The sequence below is a fragment of the Opisthocomus hoazin genome, chromosome 2 (assembly GCF_030867145.1).
Source record: "Opisthocomus hoazin isolate bOpiHoa1 chromosome 2, bOpiHoa1.hap1, whole genome shotgun sequence".
In the NCBI taxonomy this organism is placed as follows: domain Eukaryota; kingdom Metazoa; phylum Chordata; class Aves; order Opisthocomiformes; family Opisthocomidae; genus Opisthocomus; species Opisthocomus hoazin.
This window is the reverse complement of record NC_134415.1, coordinates 97,386,889-97,408,650: the sequence shown is the minus strand read 5'-3', so window position 1 is coordinate 97,408,650 and position 21,762 is coordinate 97,386,889. Positions and strand designations below refer to the sequence as shown.

General features: G+C 47.2%; 1 protein-coding gene across 36 annotated transcripts in view; it reads left to right on the top strand.

The window, feature by feature from the left end:
- Nucleotides 1-5,279: 5,279 nt before the first annotated feature.
- RIMS1 (regulating synaptic membrane exocytosis 1) overlaps nt 5,280-21,762 on the top strand; it is a 355,813-nt gene continuing 339,330 nt past the window's right edge. For all 36 annotated transcript variants that reach the window (XM_075414557.1, XM_075414516.1, XM_075414555.1 and 33 more), the window contains exon 1: nt 5,280-5,770. In XM_075414557.1, coding sequence (XP_075270672.1) covers nt 5,607-5,770 — 164 coding nt within the window. In that variant the 5' untranslated portion in view covers nt 5,280-5,606. The remainder of the gene's footprint in view (nt 5,771-21,762) is intronic.

Here is a 21,762-nt window from a genome sequence, read left to right as displayed (position 1 = left end):
GTTCAGCAGAACCACTGGAGCAACAATGAAATTCTTATTCCAAAAAGATATGGTCCATAATTATGGAAAACGTTGTGTTACTTCACTGCTTGAACTGAATCACTGCTTTTCCAACTGCCAGATTGCTGACTAAGAGTGTTGGGCTTCAGTTTCTTCTGTCTGAGCCATAACACTTCTCAGCCTTTCTGACAGATGTAAAAAGATATTACAGACTCAGGGTCGTTCTGTGCAATGGCCTTAGGCAAGGTTCCCTTGAACTGAATGGGGTTGAATCTGCCTGCACTATCAGCTTTAAACAATAGGTCCAGGAGATGATAAACAAAAAGTAGATGATGACTTTTTGGGGTGGAGGGTGGTGTCAGTTCCATCAGTTTTTCACTTTTTTCTTGTTAAAGGAGAAAAAATGGAAACTGAACTCAGTACTTAGGAAAATGATGGTGTACTTAAAACCTTGTTTGTATTTCTGGGTTAAAAAATAATTATTAACAAACACATTTGGAAAGTAGTCAGACTGAAATAAGAATCAGCTCATAATAGATTCAAATCAGATAGGAGTTTGCAAATGCACTCTTTCACCTCAAAGTGTATGATTTGGAGCTGCACATACTGAAGCATCATGTCATGGAGGAGGAAGGTGACAGTTCCTGTTTATGCATTTCTGGCAAGCTGCACCTGAAGGATGGGATGATTTTCTGGAAACTGCCATGCCAGAAATACACAGCTAAACAGGAGGGAACTGAGAAGAGCAAAGGGAATAATTAGAGACCTATGGGGGTGGGACAGGGTTTCTAGTCTATTTTTTTTAAGAAAACCAAGCTATGCAACCGCACTGTTTTTCTGTCAGCGCTCCAGAAATAACGTTTGAATCTCTTGACCAATTTCAAAGAAGCCTGACAAAAAGGGAGAGGTCTAAAAACACTGAGCTCCTTCAGGTTTTATGAAAATCAGCAGCCAGATAGAGGAGACTCAGATTTGCGCACCCACTAAAGAACAGGTGGAAGTGTGAACTCAGCTGCGTTATTTGACACAAGAGAATCCAAAGCTGTCATCCAAAACCAGGCTCCGTAACGTTTGCTGCTGATGGAACTGCTAGTTTGTTGTTTGGTTTCTTTTTTTCCTCTTTTTCTTTTTTTTTAAAATATATTTAGGAGAAGAACAACAGTTCTGTCTGAGAGCATTTTAAAGACACTAATCACTGCAGGATGTAGGCACTCATTATAAAATTATGCATAACAACAAATCTTGTCCAGAACAGGCCCTGAAATCCCTACCTGAAACAAACTCCCTTTGTGCCAGTGCTTTTTGTCTGCCTTGAAAAGGACTGTTTCCATTTCTTCTCATGCTAGAGCTAGCTGTGACCTTCTCTTTCTTAAAATACTGCAGTACCACCAAACTTAAAGAAATGAAAAATTGTGAGTCAGACACCAAAACAAGAACTGCTTTTGAAAATCATGATATGTTAATAAAAGAGATTTTACTGTGAATTTGGTCTGTCTTTGAAGTTTTTAAATTCCTTCAACTTCTTGAGCGAGAGAGATGTCACAGTGTCCCACTTTTATTAACCTATTGCGAGAAATTACTTGGAGCCCTTGTTGCTACAGGGTATCTCATTCTTCATGGCTGTCCCTCAAACAGCAACCCCCCTCAGACCGAAAACGCCTCCACAGCTTTCAGTATCCCCAGTCCCCCATGAGTCTGAGAAAGAGCACTGCTCTTCCAGGGAAGGAACCTACGGGAAAACCCTCTGAATTGTTTGTTTCCAGTTTCTTCTTTCAGTTTGCCTCAAGCAAGAAAACAATCACGACTGCTTACAGCTAGGCTAGCGAAAAGAGCTTGAAAAGGGAGCATTAGTGGAACTGAGAAATGTAGAACATGGCCTTTGGACAATCTGAAAGGAAAATACGGGGGAGAAGGAAAGTTCCTAAGAGTGAAGGAAGGTCTAGAACCATTAAGAAATACGCGTCTGTCATGCGTGGAGTGTACATGGATACTTGCCATTACAAAATGAGAAAAAAAGATCACAGATTCCATTATAATGATTGGCTTCTCAAGTTGAAGAAAGTAATTTACCTGATATATTACAACAGCTGTATTGATATTCCATTTCTAAATCTCACAGCAGTCTTCCCTAGATAAGACTTCAGAGAATGGAATTACTAGGAAGCCTGCCAGTGGCAAGACTTTGCCCCCCCCCATCCCAAGCACAGGGGTTTCTTACGAACTAGGCAATGAAATTCTCCTCAAGGCTCTCACGTATCATTCCAATTCAGGATATAAAGCATTAAACTAGACTGGGCTGTCCGTGCCTTGTTGGTTGGACAACAATGTCATATATTTCATCTTTACAAAGCAAATTTGGGCAAGTCAGAAAATGACCACTGAAGATTTGAAGCACTTACAAGAAGAGCTGAGCCTCTTCATGTAGCCCTATGAAAAAAGAGGTAAAAAAATCTGTATTTCTCTCTAATGAATTCTACTGTCTTTGTGCAAAAAAGGTGTAAAATCGTTCGTTGTGCCTAAGACTTTGTAGGCATTAGGAAAAGCATTGCCAGAAGGTTGAGAGAGGTGAACCTTCCCATCTGCTTGGCACTGTTGAAGCCACATCTGGAGTGCTAAGTCTAGTTCATGGCTCCCCAGTTCCAGAAAGTCATGGACATACTGGAGCAGGTCAAGAGGAGGGCAATGAAGGTGGTTAAGGGATTGGAGCATGCCATATGAGGAAAGGCTGAGAGCTGGGACTGTTTAGTGTAGAAACAGAAGGCTCAGAGGGATCTTATCAATGCGAATAAATATCTGATGGGAGCGTGTAAGGCAGACTGAGTTGGGCTGTTTTCAGTGGTGCCCAGTGACGGGACCAGAGGCAGAAGCTGAAACACAGGGGGTCTCATCTGAACGTGGGGAAACACTTTCTCTGGGAGGGTGACTGAGCACTGGCACAGGTTTCCCAGAGAGGCTGTGGAGTCTCCATCCTTGGAGATACTCAAAAGCCATCTGCATATGGACCTGAGCAACCTGCTCTAGCTGACCCTGCTTGAACAGGGGGCTGGACTAGATGACCTCCAGTGGTCCCTGCCAACCTAAATGACTCTATGCTTTCCAGTAACACAGTTTTATTCCCAATATTGACTTGCTGCCAATCCACACTCCAACTTCCATCATTTTTTTTAACCATTACTCTGCAAAAGCATTCAGCTTTCCCTTTAAAGTTGTAAGAAACTGTCTGTGAAGTCCCCTCATACTCCTTGTATTCATTTTGTTTCACACACAGCAGTAAGAATTCATGTGCTTGACCCAGCGTACAGTAATTAATGAAATAATACAGAAGAGACGTACATGTGACTGTGTCAGTAATTAATAAGCAGAAATGCAAGTAGGATAACTTAACCTCATATGATATTTTCTTCATAAAGTTATCGTGGAGACACTTGGGTCTTACGGTCTTAGACCTTTAATATTTTGCTTAGGTTGGCCTTAACGCAGTGACTCTTGAATGCTAGGGCCACTGCTCCAGTGAATTAGTTGTGGCAGTTACTTGAGCCACACCTTTTATGTGGCACGTGCAGGCCCGAATAATCCGAAGGACTGTGGACTACCTATGGATACCTATAGCAGCATCATCCTCGTGTCTTGTATTACGATTCCAGTCAAGCCGCGTTTGAGTTGTTTCTGATGCTCATCGTATGGTGGCATCTCACCTTCTTCTCATCATCTTGTTCCTTTCAATCTTGCTTCCTTCAGTTTTGAGGGGGCTGCCAGACTTTAGCCTGTTGGTAATGAATGGATAAATTCTTCAGCATCAGGCTGTAACACGAAGGCTATCTTCCCTGCTGGTCGCAGATGGCGGGAAGTGATTTTATTGATTTGTTAGTACTTAGCTAGGATTACGTCTAGCAGTAATAACACGGCCGGGCCCTGGGACAAACAGCAACATGAGTTAGCAGAGGGTCTGTGTCTTTAACTGAGTGTGACATTATGATATTTACCAGCCTTTCATAGCGCTTTGCTTATTAACACCACTTTAATCTCTTCTGAGCCATCTGTCGGTCATTCAAGTTTTGGTTTCCTTCGTGTGCTGGAGTAGTTGAGAGACTTCACGTTCTGAGCTGAACTTGGACATTGCCACTCAAAAGTTCCAGCAGCCGCAGTAGTGCATATTACTTTTTTCTCTTTAATTTGTGTTATCAGATTGTGTCCTGCAGAAGATCTCTTGGGGAAGATGCAAGCAGATGGCCACAGTAATTCCTCTCAAATTCAAAGGGTCACGAAGGTTCATAGCCCTCAGAATTTGCATGAGAGGCATCAGTGTGGCTGGCTGAAAGCTAGTCCCTCTCCCTATTCCAGACCCGGCAAGTTTGGCACCAAGAAGCGTTGCACACTGCCAACATAGATTTTTTTCCTTCGGTTCGTGCCCATCAGACAATCTCTCTAGAAACCAGAGCTGTTTCCATGCTGTGACCTCGGCAGAAGCGTGACCGAGAGGTCTGAAGCATCAGCGTGTGTTAGCGGTAGTCCACGCTTTGTCTGAAAGTGCAGTTTTCTCTCTGTTTCAGCTTGGCGTTTCGAAGCGGCCTGAGCAGTTTCATTCCCGGGCAGGCACGCGTTTGAGCAAGGGACCTTCCAGGGCTACAGGCGCGAGTTTCTGGCCGGTGGATTCCACGCACACCGTCTCCTGCGGAGAAGGGCTGTCGTGTTCGCCACCAGCTCCCCACTGAAACCAAATCGCTGGGAGCCGGTGGATCAGAAACGGCGGGGGAAGCTGGCTCTGCCCGGAGGCGACGCGTTGTGTTGCCCCGCCGCCGAAGAGCCGGCCCTGTGGCCTGTGTCACGGCCGGGCCGGGCGGGTCACAGCGGTGAAAAAGCCAGGCCTGGCAGACGAGGGGAGCTCAGGGCGCGGCACCCCAAAGGGAGGGACGGCCGGGGGGTGACAGCGCGGGCTCAGGGCTGCGGCTGGGGCCGGAGCCCCGGGGGCCGAGCACGGCTCAGTCCCGCGGGAGCGGCGGCACCGGGAGCCCGGGGCTTCCCCGGCGCCTCGGGCCAGCCCGGCCGCTGCCCCCTCCCGCGGGCGGCCCCCGGGACGGGCGGGAGGGGGGAGCAGGGGCCGGCAGCGCTGCCGCGCCCCGGGCTCCGCCTCACGGCACCGAACCCCCCCCATCCCTCCTTCCCTCCCTCCCTCTCTCCCTCCCTCCATCCCTCCTCCTCCCTCCCGGCGGCGGAGCATCTCGGCGGCGGCAGCACCCGCCCTTGCCGGCCGGCCCGCACCGCCCCCCCCCTCCCCCCGCCGGCGGACACCGGGAGCCCTCCGCGCCACCGCCCCCTCCGCCCCGCACGGCCAGCGCCGGGAGGATGGGGTGCGGGCGGCGGCGCGGCAGCCCCCCAGCTCCCTGAGGGCGCGGAGACAAAGCGGAGCGGGCGGCAGCGGCAGCCGGGCCGGGGTGGATGCGAGCAACCATGAAAGGCTGGGTCCCCGCCTCCTCCGCCGCCGCTGCCAGGGAGCTGCCGCCGGCTGCCGCCGCTCGGAGGACTACTCCGTGACGAGGCCGGAGGAGAGCCCGGCCGGGGCCGCCGTGCGAGAGGGTGGAAGGTGCTACGGGAGAGGCGGAAAGAAAATGTCTTCTTCGGCGGGGCCCCGCGGCCCTCGCCCGCCCACGGTGCCCCCCCCGATGCAGGAGCTGCCCGACCTGAGCCACCTGACAGAGGAGGAGAGGAACATCATCATGGCAGTGATGGACCGGCAGAAAGAAGAGGAAGAGAAAGAAGAGGCCATGCTGAAGTAAGCAGCCGCCAGTCATTCATTCATTCGGGGAGCTCATTCATGCGCCGGTCGCCCGGCGGGCGGGAGCGGCCGCTGCTACGGCGGGAGCCGGCCGGTGCCCGGGGCCGTTCGGCTGCGCCCCGCGGGGACCCCCCCTTCCCGCTCCGCTCTCCTCCCGACCCAGAACTTCCACCTCCCCCTCCCGGGGCAGAGCCCGGCGGGACGGCGGCCCTCCACCCCCGGGGGGACCCCGCGGCGGGCGGAAACCCCGGCGTGGGGGGGGGTGTGTGTGTGTGTGTGTGGGATTGAGGGGCGAGGTGGGATTCCTCTGGGGGTCCCCAGAACCCCGCCTCTGCCGGGAGGGGCAGCTGGGTGGGGTTTCCCGGCGTGCGGGAGCCGCCGCGCTGCCCCCGCCCGGCTCGGCCTCCGCCCCGACACCCCCCACCCCCAGCTTGTCCGTCATTAGGAAATAATAAACGCAATTAATCGCCCTGCTCAGAGGGGGAGCGGGCGGGCGGGACGGAGCGGGGGGCGTGTGTGTAGGGGGGTGGGTTTATCCCGCCGCCGGGGGCACGGGGAGGGGGGCGGGGAGGTGTCATGTTTGGGGGCCAGGTCCCCACAGCTTCTCTTGAACCTTTTCTCTTCCACCCCCCCCCCCCCCCCAACCCCATCCTTGCCAAACAGCGCATGTGACCACGTTTTCCAGCCGCCTCCATCGATAGGAGGCTTCAATCGCGGCGTTGCCACATTGCCCTGCTGCGAGTGATGAGAATAAACAGACTGAAGCTGTGGCCTGCGGGAGGGGAGCAGGGTTTCTCCTCTCCGGGCTGCCCGTCAGGCCTGTTCGCTCTGGGGGGGTGGGGGGAGCGGTGCCTGGAATACGTGCAAAGCTCTGACGTTACCCAGACCCTCCCTGCCACGGGAGGGGTATCCTTACCTCACCGGGGAGGCTATCCTTACCTCACCGTCGCCTACACCTGCGCTTGGAAGGGATGCTCGGAAGGGGTGACGTGGTCTGGGTGTTTCTTCCCTGGTCTGGGTGTTTCTTTCGGCAGCATCGGAAATGCCCGCCCGAGCGATGCGGGTGCCAGCTCTTCCCCGTGGCATTCCCTGACCGATGGAGAGACCAAAACCCCGGCAGGCTCCCGGCTTCGGCTGTGCCCGGTGAGGCTGGGACAGCCTGTCGCTGCGTCGCTGGCTCTGTCCCTTCCCACCAGTGCCCGGCTCTCAGTTTTTCCAGGGGCTGCTAGAGGTGGTTGCAACGGCGGGTACCGAGGCCCAGCTGCTCGCGTTGCGCATTGCCCGGGAGCCGGCCGGGAGCGTGGTGGTTGGATCCCGGTCTGAGACGAAGAGTTCAGTTTGCTGCTGGTGTTCGTGGCGCTTGGGGTGTGGCTGACCTGGGAGGTGGGGTGGCTGAAACGAGGAACGTTTGGTGAAAATGCACGGTATTAGTCAATGTGGGGAAACGTGAGGGAAGGATCCTTCCTTGGTTTTGATTTGTCAGAAGAAAATTAAATAAAGAAGTAGCTCAAAGGCTCTAAGCTACATTTATCCTTCTCCCATTCCTTGTCCTCCAGCGCAGCTACTTCCCTATAAATATTTAGCTTTTATTCCGCGAAGAAGATTACTGGTTCTGGGATGATGTTGTAGAGCAATACTATAAATCTTACAGTCACTGCAAGAATGAACTTTTGTTGGTAGAGATGGTGATATCTCAGCCCTGTTCTTGTTAACGTGGGGTAGAGGATAAATTTTCCTCCTCCCCCCCCCCCCCCCGCCCCCCTTTTTTTCTTTATTCTGCTCTTCTTTTGCATTGGCGTTTCTGAATTCTGGACTGATACTCCCTTTTCTGTGAGATTATGGGAATCTTCAGCAGTTTTACTAGATGAATTTAGGACACTTTAAAGACAATTTTTAGGAGAGGTCAGAAATTGTGCTTTGTGAATTCAGCTTGAAATTACTCTATATTGTCTTCAAAGGTTTGTGATACCCAAAGTTAAAAGTTTATTTCCTTACAATAGTTCATTCAAATCAGAAGAATAACAGTCTAGGCACTCCATTGGACTGAGAAACTGATTTTGAGTAGATTTTTTTCTTTAAACAAAGAGCCAGAAATCACAGAATCACAGAATCACAGAATAGTAGGGGTTGGAAGGGACCTCTGTGGGTCATCTAGTCCAACCCCCCCGCCGAAGCAGGGTTACCTACAGCAGGCTGCACAGGACCTTGTCCAGGCGGGTCTTGAATATCTCCAGAGAAGGAGACTCCACAACCTCCCTGGGCAGCCTGTTCCAGTGCTCCGTCACGCTCAGAGAGAAGAAGTTCCTCCTCATGTTCAGACGGAACTTCCTGTGCCTCAGTTTGTGCCCATTGCCCCTTGTCCTGTCACTGGGCACCACTGAAAAGAGCTTGGCCCCATCCTCCTGACACCCACCCTTCAGATATTTGTAGGCATTTATAAGGTCCCCTCGCAGCCTTCTCTTCTTCAGGCTGAACAAGCCCAGTTCCCTCAACCTCTCCTCGTAGTGGAGATGCTCCAGTCCCCTCACCATCCTTGTAGCCCTCCGCTGGACTCTCTCCAGTAGCTCTTCATCCTTCTTGAACTGGGGAGCCCAGAACTGGACACAGTACTCCAGCTGAGACCTCACCAGGGCAGTGTAGAGGGGAAGGAGAACCTCCCTTGTCCTGCTGGCCACACTCTTCTTGATGCACCCCAGGATCCCATTGGCTTTCTTGGCAGCCAGGGCACACTGCTGGCTCATGGTTAACCTGTCGTCCACCAGGACACCCAGGTCCCTCTCCGCAGAGCTGCTCTCCAGCAGGTCCACCCCAAGCCTGTACTGGTGCATGAGGTTGTTCCTCCCCAGGTGCAGGACCCTGCACTTGCCCTTGTTGAACCTCATCAGGTTCCTCTCTGCCCAGCTTTCCAGCCTATCCAGGTCACGCTGAATGGCAGCACAGCCTTCTGGTGTATCTACCACACCTCCCAGTTTGGTGTCGTCAGCAAACTTGCTGAGGGTACATTCTAACTCTTCATCCAGGTCGTTGATGAAGAAGTTAAACAAGACTGGGCCCAGTACTGACCCCTGAGGGACACCACTTGTCACCAGCCTCCAACTAGACTCAGCGCCGCTGATGACAACCCTCTGAGTTCTGCCATTCAGCCAGTTCTCTATCCACTTCACCGACCACTCATCCAGCCCACACTTCCTCAGCTTCCCTAGGAGGATATCATGGGAGACTGTGTCGAAAGCCTTGCTGAAGTCAAGGTAGATAACATCCACAGCTCTCCCTTCGTCTACCCAGCCAGTCATGTCATCGTAGAAAGCTATCAGATTGGTCAGGCATGATTTCCCCTTGGTGAATCCATGCTGACTACTCCTGATAACCTTCTTTTCAATAGAATCAATAAAAATAAAAAATAAAAATCAATAGAAAATACATTGGGAAACTTACAAACCTGTGTACTTACTTTAGCTATGTAGCTGGTTTTCAGAAATTAGGTCACAGCAACTAGTTTTGTATGGATTATGCAGAGAGCCACTAGATTTTCTGAGATCATTTGCCTTTTTTGTATGCCAGGTGTTTTTGGACAAGAGTTCGGCACATCTTTCCAGAGAGTAACCCTTATAAGACAAGATTTTACTTCCATAGTTTTGTAGAGGTTTGTTACAGATGTACAACGGTGCTATCCAGATGACACAGCTATATTATAAAAGTTGTATATCGTCACCATCCCTTCCTTCCCCACCATCACCATCCCTTCACCATCCCTACCATCCATCCATCTTCAGTAAAAGTTTTTCTGGTTATCCAAAGGCCTCAGTGAAACAGCCACCAGTTTTCATTTAAAACCACCTGGCGGGGAAGCGTTTCCGTCTGTAACGCCCACGTGCAAAGCTGCAGTTTCCCCTGGAAGCGAAGCTGATCTGTGTTGCAAACCAGGCTACCTTCAGTCCTGGGCTGATCAGAGGCCGGATACGTGCTGTCTTATGAATCATAAGGGCTAAAAAGGGTGCACCATTTCTCTCCTGTTCTGGATGTTCTGGTAGCAATAGAAGTTTCTAAAACAGTACTTGTAATTTTCCTTTCCAGCACTCCTCATGGCAGAAAACTGTAGGAAGAATTATTGGTTAAACTACTGTATTCTGCACATGATGATCATAACATTGTGAAACCAAGGGAATTTGAGGTGTCTCTCTGAGCAGACTGTATGGATTTCGGGAGAAGTGGAATAGATTAGGGTTGTTGGTGAGGAAGCTGTGTCCCTCTGCTGCGAGTCTGTACCTCTCTGTCCTCCTGAGCCCTGTTTCTGTCTCTGACCTAAGAGTCTCCTGGTAAACCCTCTCTGCCAGTTCCTGCTGAGATCGGCAGGTCCTGCAGCATGCCAGCCTGGGAGCAGGGTGCCGTGACAGGGAGCAGGACTGTGGACAACGCAGTGCTTTCTCTGCTTGCTCTGGAGAATGGCAGAAATGCATGGTCAGTTTGAAGCCACTTGCTCGTCTCTTGCCAGGAACCTGCCCTACCTGTCAATTCGTTAGCCCGCCGAGTTTCCTTCAGCAGTGTGGGGCTAACGGAGCTTGTCACACCCTTAGGATACAGACATGCAGCCCATACTGGCCAGAGTGACTTTCTTTTTCTAGGCATACCTGGTCAGTGGCAGAGACCTCGTGCTCCCCTCACCCTTCCAATATCAGCTTTCGAACCACCGTTTGTTTGTGGAAGGGGAACTTTCTGCTGCCCTACGACCTGCTGAATACCTTGGAGCAATGTGTTGAGGAGTTAGGGCTAGGTTCCGCCTTTTGCTTTTTTTATGAACAGGTGTACCTTGGCACAGGGAACACTTTAAAGTTAGCCCATTGCCTTGACATCCAAAGACGTGTTTTGCATTCCCGCTGTGCTAGGGGCGGTGTCACTAGGCACTCCTGAGAGCGTATCCGTGAATGTGCGGTCCTGGTGTGGTGTATGGCACTGGAGACTCAAATCCCCATAAGCACTTCAACGCTTGCCTGGCACGAGATAGAAACTGAGGCACCTCGAGTGTTGTCCATGAGACCTTTCGGTAGTGGTGCACCTGAGAAGCTGGGTGTTCCTGTGTGACCAGGGAACATAGGACCAGAGGATGTGAGTGCCTTGGCTGCTGCGTTGCTTGCTGCCTCCTTATACCTAAGCTCGTTTCGGAGTCACGAACTACGTAGTCATATGCTTAAGTCCTCTCATCTCAAAGCGCTGACGCTAGTACAGGGCTGGTGTAATGTGTATTGGTACTCAGTGCTGAACTCAAAGTGCTGTTGTCACAGCAATGGCCACTTTCTTAACATGGCGGGGGCAGGCGGTGTTCCTGCTTCCAGCTACCTTAGGTGTAATAGCCTGGTGGTTACGCAGTGGTTACCTAAGCCCAGCACGCTTACCAGCCTGAAGAAATTGTGTCCTAGACAAGTGCTGTTACGTTATAACTTAGTGGAAACAGTTTGCCTCCCGGTACAGAGAAGAATGAAAGGTTTATGGGCTCAGGAGCCTAACTCAATGTCAAATGCAGTAAGAAGAGCTCTCCCTGCAGAGGAGCTGTCTTGCTGTCATACTACATGCTTCTGGTTACCCAGGGCTGTTAATGTAGACTTTTTAAGAGAGTCAGAGAAATTTAAAACACCGAGAGGTCTGGGAGTAGGAAGCAGGTCCTCCTCCCTCTCAGCTGAATGATCTTGCCTTGGGGCTTCAGAGCTTTGCCTTTTTGTTCCTCTGTGGTTGGGAGGTGCTTCACCTTCCTGCCTGCCACACCTTTGACAGCAGCGTGGAGAGCAGTCTGTTGAGAAAGGGGGGCTTTACCATGGTAAATTGAACTCTTGTTCACTCGTCCACTCTTGTTTCCCTGTTTCACACTGACTGTGCCATGATTTGTGGGTGCCTCTGAAGACTGTGGTCTCTAACAACTCTTTTAACTGGAGCTTGGCCTTGCAGACCCAAGCTTCTGCTGCTCCTGTATGAATAAGCGTCTGTGTAGGACAGTGACAGTGGTAGAATATGCCGTGACCTCCTCTGCAGACACAGTCACATTGGAGGCATTTTTCCTGTTTTACATGGTAGATACTCTTGGAGCTGAAAGGGAAGAGGTTTGTGTTCAGTGGGTGATGTGTCTAGCCTCAAGTCCAGGTGTTGCCCTACAGGTGACTCTGACATGGCTAAGCAAGTGCAAGGAAGGGTGAGAGAGAAAGTTTTCACTGAAGCTGAAGAGAGAAACAAAACATCATTTGCAAAAGTGTGTGTGTGTGTGTGAAACATTTTGAAGGAAAAATAGTTTAAAAGTTTCAAGCGTACATTCAGACACCGAGACAACTATATTGTTTGTGGGTATAAGGTGCCTTGACGTGAAACGACCCCAGCTGACGTACAGCAAATTTCAGTCTCAGACAAATCAGAAAACTATCTATATGAATGTACTTAAGCTGAAGTTTGCTTATGTGCAATTGTGTGGCATATTGGGTTAGTGAAGTACCAAGTCCAAACCACAGCAGCTGTGAGCACAGCTAGTTGAGTTCCAGTTGTGCTCTGCGGTGGCCTCACACAGCCCAACAGGACCATACACTGGGACAGCCAAAGTACTTTTCTCCACCCCTTGTGGAACAGTAGCTTTATCAAGGGGGGGGAACAGCTATAAATCAACCTTAGGCAAATTTTGGCCAGAAATTAGAAGGTTCCTAGTTACCGTAGCAGTCATTTTCTAGAGCAAGTTTAAGTGGGGATGAAGGCTCTTCGTGCCCTTTTGATGGGATTGAACAAGACCGTGGAAGAGATTGTGTGCCAAGGTAGTGGCAATAGTAGGAAACTTAACTCAGAGACATAGCAAGTCCTTTGTAGTTTTGTAACTAATTAAGTAGCTTCAGAAGAGGGGCTACCAGGTACTCGAAACCTTTGCAGATCTTAAGAGAGTTATTTCAAGGTTTGCTGTGGGAGTGGCAGTTAATAATTAGGGAGAAGTTGATCCTAACACTTGGTTTTGACCATATAATGTGGTGCACAAACTTGTTTTTAGTAGAATTCAGGTCTCTAGCATCAACAGGCATATTGGAGCTGCTCAATTTTCAGGGCTGCCAAATCCTGAGGTCACTTGCATTTGGTGAGAATCTCTGTTTCAGAGATCGCAAGATAACCCCTACATAATTTCCGCTGTGCACCTGGAAGCTTCCAGCTGGAACTGCTAGCTGCGTAACTCTGAAGATTAACAGCTTGGCCAGGAGGCAGGTGCTCTTAACCGGTTTCCTGGAGACAGTTTGTTTCCCTCTCCATTTCTGACGCTTGGACCACACCTAACGTTGTCAGAAGACATTGAATACTGCTCAAAACACAGTGGCAGCTGCTGCCACCCTTATTTTGTGCAGTACTTAAGGGTGAAATAAGGAAATAGGGTTCCAAGACCTTCTTAGCCTGAATGCTATAAATCCCCTGACGATAATTGTCCTTCCATAAACATTAGGGAAGGGAGAGGTAGGATCATTCTTCATCCCTTCTGTTGGAACTGAGCCACTTTGCAGAAATAAAAGCAAGAGTCAAGGGGCCATTGTGAGGAAGTCTGTCTTTATCCTACCTTTAGGATAAAGGATCTAAAGCCTATCTTTAATCCCACTGAGAAGACGAAATAGGAGTCGAGAGTTCTGGGAAACAGTTGCGCACTTGGCACTAAGGAATTAAAGGATAAAACAGATAAACAATGGCAAGACTCCCTCCCCTGAGTCAGACTCCGTCTTGCTTATGCTTTCCATAGTCCCATGAATCTCACTTTCTGCGCAGTGGAGCAGGAGGAATGGAGGATGCCCTCACCTTTGCTGCGTGAGAGCCTTTATTTCTTCTGTGGTACTTGCAGGGGTTTGGAACCACCATGTTTCAGGCTCTGTGATGGAGCAGGAAGCAGTTATTGTGTGCATGGGTGATCCAAGCCCCTAGAATCACCCAGACAGACGGTTCGAAAGTTGCCTTGTGCCGCTTCCTGGCAGTGCCAGCTCTGATCCTGACACTTCAGTGTACAAATCTCTGGTGAAACGATTTTGCTCCTGGAGGACTGCATTTTCACTGAATCACACAATGGTTGCGGTTCAGGCTGTGTTTGTGGGCAGGACTCTGGAGATTGCCTAGTCCAAACCCCCACTCAGAGCAGGGCCACCTAGAGCCAGTAGCCCAGGACCATGTGCGGATCCCTTTTGAATCTCTCCAAGGATGGAGACTCCACAACCTCTCTGGACAACCTTTTCCAGTGTTCAGCCACCCTCACAGTAAAAAGTGTTTCCTGACGTTCGGATGGCACCTGCTGTGTTTCAGTTGCGTCCATTGCCTCTGGTCCTGTCACTGGGCACCTTGAACAGAGTTCAGCTCTGTCTTTACTCCTCCCCACTGAGGATCTATACACATTGCTAATGTCCCCCTGAGCCTTCTCTTCTCCCGGCTGAACAGTCCCCACTCTCTCATCCTCTCCTCAGGTGATGTGCTCCAGTCCCTTAACTGGCTTTGTGGCTCTTTGCTGCACTTGTTCTAGTATGTCCATGTCTTGCTTCTACTGAGGAGTCCAGAACTAGACTTAGCATCCAGATGTGGCTTCAACAGTGCTGAGACAGAGAGTCACAGAATCACAGAATGTTCGGGGTTGGAAGGGATCTCTGTGGGTCATCTAGTCCAACCCCCCTGCCAAAGCAGGGTCACCTACAGCAGGCTGCTTGTCCAGGCAGGGCTTGAATGTCTCCAGAGAAGGAGACTCCACAACCTCCCTGGGCAGCCTGTTCCAGTGCTCCATCACCCTCTGAGGGAAGAAGTTCTTCCTCATGTTCAGACGGAACTTCCTATGCTTCAGTTTGTGCCCGTTGCCCCTTGTCCTGTCGCTGGGCATCACTGAAAAGAGTTTGTCCCCATTCTCTTGACACCCACCCTTGAGATATTTAGAAACATTTATTAGGTCCCCTCTCAGCCTTCTCTTCTTCAGGCTAAACAAGCTCAGCTCCCTCAGCCTTTCGTCATGGGAGAGATGCTCCAGTCCCCTCATCATCCTCGTAGCCCTCCGCTGGACTCTCTCCAGCAGCTCCTCATCTTTCTTGAACTAGGGAGCCCAGAACTGGACACAGTACTCCAGATGGGGCCTCACTAGGGCAGTGTAGAGGGGAAGGAGAACCTCCCTTGACCTACTGGCCACACTCCTCTTAATGCACCCCAGGATGCCATTGGCCTTCCTGGCAGCCAGGGCACACTGCTGGCTCATGATCAACCTGTTGTCCACCAGGACACCCAGATCCCTCTTCACAGAGCTGCTCTCCAGCAGGTCCGCCCCAAGCTTGTACTGATGCATGGGGTTGTTCCTCCCCAGGTGCAGGACCCTGCACTTGCCCTTGTTGAACCTCATCAGGTTCCTCTCTGCCCAACTTTGCAGCCTGTCCAGGTCACGCTGAATGGCAGCACAGCCTTCTGGTGTATCTACCGCTCCTCCTATTTTGGTGTCATCAGCAAACTTGCTGAGGGTATATTCTAACTCTTCATTCAGGTCACTGATGAAGAAGTTGAACAAGACTGGGCCCAGTACTGACTCCTGGGGGACACCACTAGTTACCGGCCTCCAACTAGACTCAGCGCTGCTGATGACAACCCTCTGAGTTCTGCCATTCAGCCAGTTCTCAATCCACCTCAAGAAGAGAAGATCACTTCTCTTGATCTTCTGACAGTGCTTTTCCAATGCAGCCCAGGATGGTGGTGGCCTTCTTTCCTGCAAGAGCACATTGCTGGCTCATGCTCAACTTGGTGTTGACCAGGAATCCTCAGTTGCTTCTCTGCAGAGCTTCTTTCCAACTGGTTGGCCCCCAGCATATACTGGTGTGTGGGATTATTCCTCTCCTCGTGCAGGACTTCGGTCCCATTGCTGAATGTTTTAAAGCTTAAGAGGGAGCCCAGTATCTAATGTGTTCTCAGATCAGTCTGAATAATTCAGGGGAAGGATTGCTTATGATCACTGCTTCCAGCCCCTTTCTCTTCACTGTCCAAGGCCCTCACTCAGAGAGGAAGAGGGAGAATTGAACAGAGAAGAAACTGCTGTTGCCTTTTGGCCAATGCAAACATCAGAAAGAATTTAACAGCATTGGAGGCTTCGACGTTTCACCTCTCTGAGAGGGCAGGTGTGGCCAGAAATGTGTCCTGATCAAAGGAGACAACTGTGATCAACTTAGAATTGCAAGGAGCGTCTCCATGACTTTCAGGGAATTTCAGAGAATTCCAGAGAATTGATAGTGATTTTTAAGCAGGAAGGTGGGCTGAGTAGTCCAAGGAGACTACTATATACAGTCAAAATGCATTCACAACTGCACACAGTTATGTGGTAAGGCAATTATGAGAGAGTTGTTGACTGTTCTACTGGGAGGCCATCTCACCGCCAAGGCAGGACCAGAAGACTGTCAGCAAACAGTAGCAGATTCATAGAAATTTGCTCAAAAGCTATAGAAGAGCGGGAGGTGGTAGAGGATGACAGGCAGTAATAAACATCCCTACCATGTTCTAGACATGGGTTTCAGACCGACATATGTTGAAATTTTGGAAGGTCTGAAAGTGCAACCTTTCGTCCAGAGCTCTCTTCTGGCCCCAGTTTCAGTGGTTTTATTGAAATGCACAGGGCATTATTTCTGTGCATGTGCCTTCCCACGATTCCCACTTGATACAAGAAGCGTCCAAAGCTTCATGCCTGTCTTTGTCTGACATTGCACTAATGCTTTCTGGCTGAGAAGTCTGTGAGTCTACAAATTCATGGGCATTATCTGTGCCCTGCAGAAGGGTGAAGACAAAGACTGGGTGAAAGAACATGATCTCTGTGCAGGAACTTCTCAAAGTACAGAGTAGTTATAAACCCAGATTTTAAAAGGGATTTTGCAGAAGAGACCTCATCTCTAGAGGGGGAGGGTACCCTCCCGTTGTTTGTTTTTCTGGAAAATAGCAGAGGGAGAACAACATTAAGAGAGACTTGAAATTCTCAGTCTTGTCAATGCCCTTTTATTTCTGAAGGCTGATGTGAAGATTTTTTTGCATCCTTGGATACAGGAAAGTAACTAACAAAGATACAGCGTGCCTGCTTCATCGGGCAGTTACTAAGCCTTTTTAAGATTTGAACTTCATACCTTAAGAAAAGGCTATTTAAAAATACTGCTGCCCTTGTATTCAGGCTGTTTTGGATGCAGGCGTTATTGAAAGTGGAAAATGACAAAATTGAAATTTTATTTTTGGTTGCCAATAGTTAGAGACAGTTATAATTTCCAATTTTACCTTCTCCTTCACTCTACACACTGGTGCCCGCTGCATTTGTCTTCTCCCCTGGGCCTGCCAGTTTTAACTAATAGTTACATTTTTTGGGAAAAAGCTAGAGTGCCTACTGTTTTGACTCTAATTCCCAGTGGTGATAAAACGTATCAGAAAATCTTCTGTAATCAGTTACAAACACAGAATGGTTTCATTCTACTTTTTGGAAATATTTGCATATAATTTACAGTTGCTGGAATGACTTACACCTGATCAGGGCTGAGCAATTTACCCCAGTCAGATCCATATATTGGATCTGTAAGGATGCAGATAGCTTGTCAGAGCTCTGCATCTGTCAAGAGTTACAATTGTTTTATCCCTTTGTTTATACTTCACAGATCTGGTAAAATATTATGCAATGTTTATGGTGTTGCCTGGTTTTGGAATCTAGGCAGTAAATGTTAGTCAGAGTTATTTTTTTGTTTTCACAACAAACAGCAGAAAAGAATACCACTATCAGTTTGCTTTAGCAGTTACTTAGGTGAGACAGTTTGCACAGTGCGATAGGATAGCATTGTAATTCTTTGTACTTATAACTGAAGTAATCATCCTCAAAATTTGATTGCCTATCAGATACTTATGGCCAGAGAGAGTTTTAAACAAGGAAGCCGTGTTCCGAATATATTTTCTGGCACAGTTACAGAGGCAGGAAAAGCTCATTGCAATTTTCAGAATAATGAGACACACAAACCATTCATACTCTTGCCACTTCAGAGGCATGAAGAGACACGGCACGATGAGTAGCTGTTTCTAGACAGTTCTAGATTGAATTAGGACATCTATTTTGGCACTCGTTTCTGAGTTTGTTCACATCAGGTGTGTCTTGTTTCCAGTGTCACGGCTTCTTGTGCTTTGCTTATGATAAGCGTTGTTAATGCTATTGAAGATAGGGGATTGTGTCTGTCTATTTTTTTTTTTCAGATATCTGTAATAAAAATGGCTAGTGTTTGAAATCTCCTCATGTTTTGGTCAGTCTTTCCTATCTTAAGACCTCTTGGAGTCACTGTAGGTCAGGTATGCCCGGAAAGGTGCTTTTTGGTCAGGATGAACCTAGCAGATAGAGCTACACTTTTCAATGATGACGGTGGTAGATCTAGAAAATTGACTGTTTCAAATTTTGAGGATCTGTGGTGTAACTAAACAATAATTTTCTCTGTATATTGGGCTTTAGATAAACATCAAATTCTAGTTAGAATGCTTTTTTAAATGCCTTGCATCAAAATACAGTTATTTACTTTAAGGTCCTTAATTGAGAGTTGTTTTTTTAAACTTCATTATGTGAAATTTATTAGGACATTGCTCATGAATGCAACGCAGCTCCACCATGCTATTTTATTGTAAGTACTATTATATTACAGAGGAAAAGTCTGCTACTCTTCTAGCAAGAAACAGAGTGCTCTGTTTGTTCTGAGAATTGCTAATGGGAGTCTTCACATGCTTGAATGACCTAAGTGCAAAGTGTCTTCTCAAGTGTTTCTCTTGATTACTGATACTGCATACTCCAAACTGATCAAAGAAATTAGGTACCCAGAGTCTGTCTGCATCTTATACTAGCAGGTCTAATAAAAGAGACTACGTTTTTTTACAATCCTGGTTTGGCCTATGAGCTTAGCAAGCATTCAAGTTTCATAGTCACTGCTCGTGAAGATTTTGTCTACATTTTTGTGAAATATATATTAATTCTAAAGTCTTTGAATGTACCGTGAAGGCTTCAAAATCCTACCAGTAAACTAGGATTTTGTAATATTTATATTGATACGTCATCATTCTCTTCCAGATATTTAGCAAACCTACAGTCCTACACTATACAAACAGTCCAAAGATTTAACTATGGGCTATTTGCATCAGTGTGTATTAATCACGTGGAAGTGTTCTACAGATCAAATTATTAGTAATAGGACTTTTGAGAGAAATGGCAATGGAGCAATTTATGTAACAAAAGGCCATTTTGGACCTGGATGATTGAATATGTTTAGTTGTGTTTCGAGCCATGATTTGTTAGTATAACTGTTTGCTTTTGACGATTCCATTGGTCTTGGAAAAAGCGTCAAGACCTACTCAAAATCAGACGTAGTAGCTGTCTGAGCTTTCTAGGATCTTTTCTTTACACGATTTCTTTAGCACTTGCATGTACTAAGAAAGTAATAATTTTTCATTAATATTCATTATTCCCTAGGTTTTTAATTAGCCTTTTGTATGAAATTATTTAAAAATAAAGTCATTGCACTTTTGCATATTTGCAGGATTGACTTTAGAATCATTTTGACATTTGACATCAGGAGGCTGAGTTTTGTAGTGATTAAATGAAATTGAGCAGATGTAGAGGAAAACATAGTGTGAAAGCTTGAGTGGTAAAAGGACGTGAACAATCTACAAGTATTTTACTTGCTCTAGGTGGCAAGTCTCCTTGTTAATGTTATTTATTGCAAAAATTTTGACATTGCAGGACAAACTTCAGCTATACATGTTCTGCGGGCTATGTGTTTTTAGCTATAAATGTAGAACAGGAAGGCAGCTGGCTGATGGAGTGCACGGTGCACGAGGCTAGGCAGTTGAGAAGAAGGAACAGAATTTAAGAGAACTCTAGATCATCCTAGTTTAACTCTATTGATTTTTGCCCTCGATGCTGCCTGCAAAGTATCAGAGTGATGGGTTTGCACTTTACATATGAGAATTAGAAGAGATTTTGTATATGTATGTGTGCTTGTGCCTAAGAATATGGAACCAGGCTGTATGGAAATACATCCAAGTTGTTTTATGGACTTTAATGGCAACATTATGTTGCTTAGCACCGCTTGAAATATGCAGAGTGCATTGGTGGAATTTGACCAGGAGCTGAAAATTGGGAATAATTTTACCTGCAGTCATATCATGGGGACAGGTGACACAGTTGAACAAGTTGCTGCCATGGACCAGCAAACTATCGTACTGCTGTGGTCCTGTGCCTGTGCTGAGTGTGATTACCTTTGGTGAATCTCTGCCTTGGAAACAAGTGTCACTGGAAGCACATCTGTTAATTGGAATAAGACTGAAGTGTTGTTCAGTCTTTTTCAATGGGATATGTCACTGTAAGTCTTGTATTTTGCAGAAAGAATCGCATTTTTCTCAAACACATTCAGTAACTATTCAGTTACTCTCCAAGCTTTATGGAGAATATAAACTTAAGAGAAATGAAACCAAGATATAGCTACCTACATTTCTGGGAAAAAAACTGTTTATCACTGTTGAGAAATCTATTTGTATTTTTTTAAATTACTTTGTGTTGTGTATACTTCTAATTTCCTGCAGATTTCATTGAGTATTTTGTTCTCCTTTGTTTTCTCCGAAAAGCTGTTTTTCAATATACTCGTGGAAAGGAACTGTATTCACTCAGAGTTGGAGACTGCAGAGTTATATGAATTGATTCTGATAGTGTATATGTAAAAAGTGTGTAAATTCCTTTGAGATTTAATGCATGGTACATTTTTCTTATATTTCAGAGCAAAATTAGATATTGATTTTTTAATGAGAAATCTATTCTAAGAATATAGAACCTCACTAACATATTATGATTCTTGTATTTTGTGTTTTTAGATGATTCGATATTGATTTTAGTTTTTAAATTTAAAAGCTCTCACATTTGTAAGCAAAATATCTTCATAATTTATTTTGCTTTTTTTTTTTTTTTGTAAAACTACATTAGCTTAAAGCAAAACATCCTCCCTTAAAACAAGTCTATTTCAAAACATTAGAATGCTCACCGTAATATACCTTTCACCAGGAACTGTTTGGACTGGATGGACCAGTTCAGGGAATCAGCAGCGAATTTACGGGTTTGCTCACCTGTGACATCCCTTTCTCTGGTGGGGATGTTGCAAGTTCCGAGCTTCTCCCCGTCTGACCAGGTTTAAAAGGTTCATGGGGAAAAGGAGCTGGGCAGTTCTAGTTACATGGCAGATGAAACAGTGCTCTCGCTCTCACCCAGCCAAGGTGGTATGATTCTTTTTTTCCTGGTGTTTAGCCTGTAGGGGATCAAAAAGTGAAAAAAGCCAAGGTTTCCTTGAGGTAAAATAAAATTAATGAAGGGAGCAATATGAGGGAAGAATCTTGAGGGGAACAGCAGCAACAACAGGGTTTCCTAGTATTAAGGGGGTTTGTCCTCTTATTTTTAACAGAGTTTGCAGTTTGGCAATGCGTTCAGCTCTCCCGTTGCAGAATTTATGGTCAAGTGTGCTTTTTTTCTGTCTGCATTTAAGTGTTTGCCATATTTCTCTGAAATCAAGACCTTGTCAGAGTGATTCATGGTTTCTGCCACCTTATGTTGGATTACTGCAACATATTGTACATGTGATTACCCTTGAAGACCATCTTGTTGATCTCATACTGTGCCTTTTTACTTTTCCCTCTTCTTCCTGATTGCGTGTATTTCAGCTTAATGCAGAGCTTTCCCTGCTGTGTACTGGTGGGAGAATGGAGATCGACTGAGACCGCAGAAGAAAAGCCTTCTTAAAGTAGAGAAGACGGGGAGCTTCCATGTACAGCGTTAGTGGAGGGCCCCTAAATTTGAGAGCTTTCTGTGAAAGCCAAAGTTTGATGAACTTTCTGCGAGGGCAGCTCGCTCGTTATGTGAAAGTTGCAGAGGTAGAAAGGAATTAATCTTCCTAGCCATTTACTTAATGGTGTAAAATTCCAGGTGTTAAATTTTGAAGACAGGCCCTTGC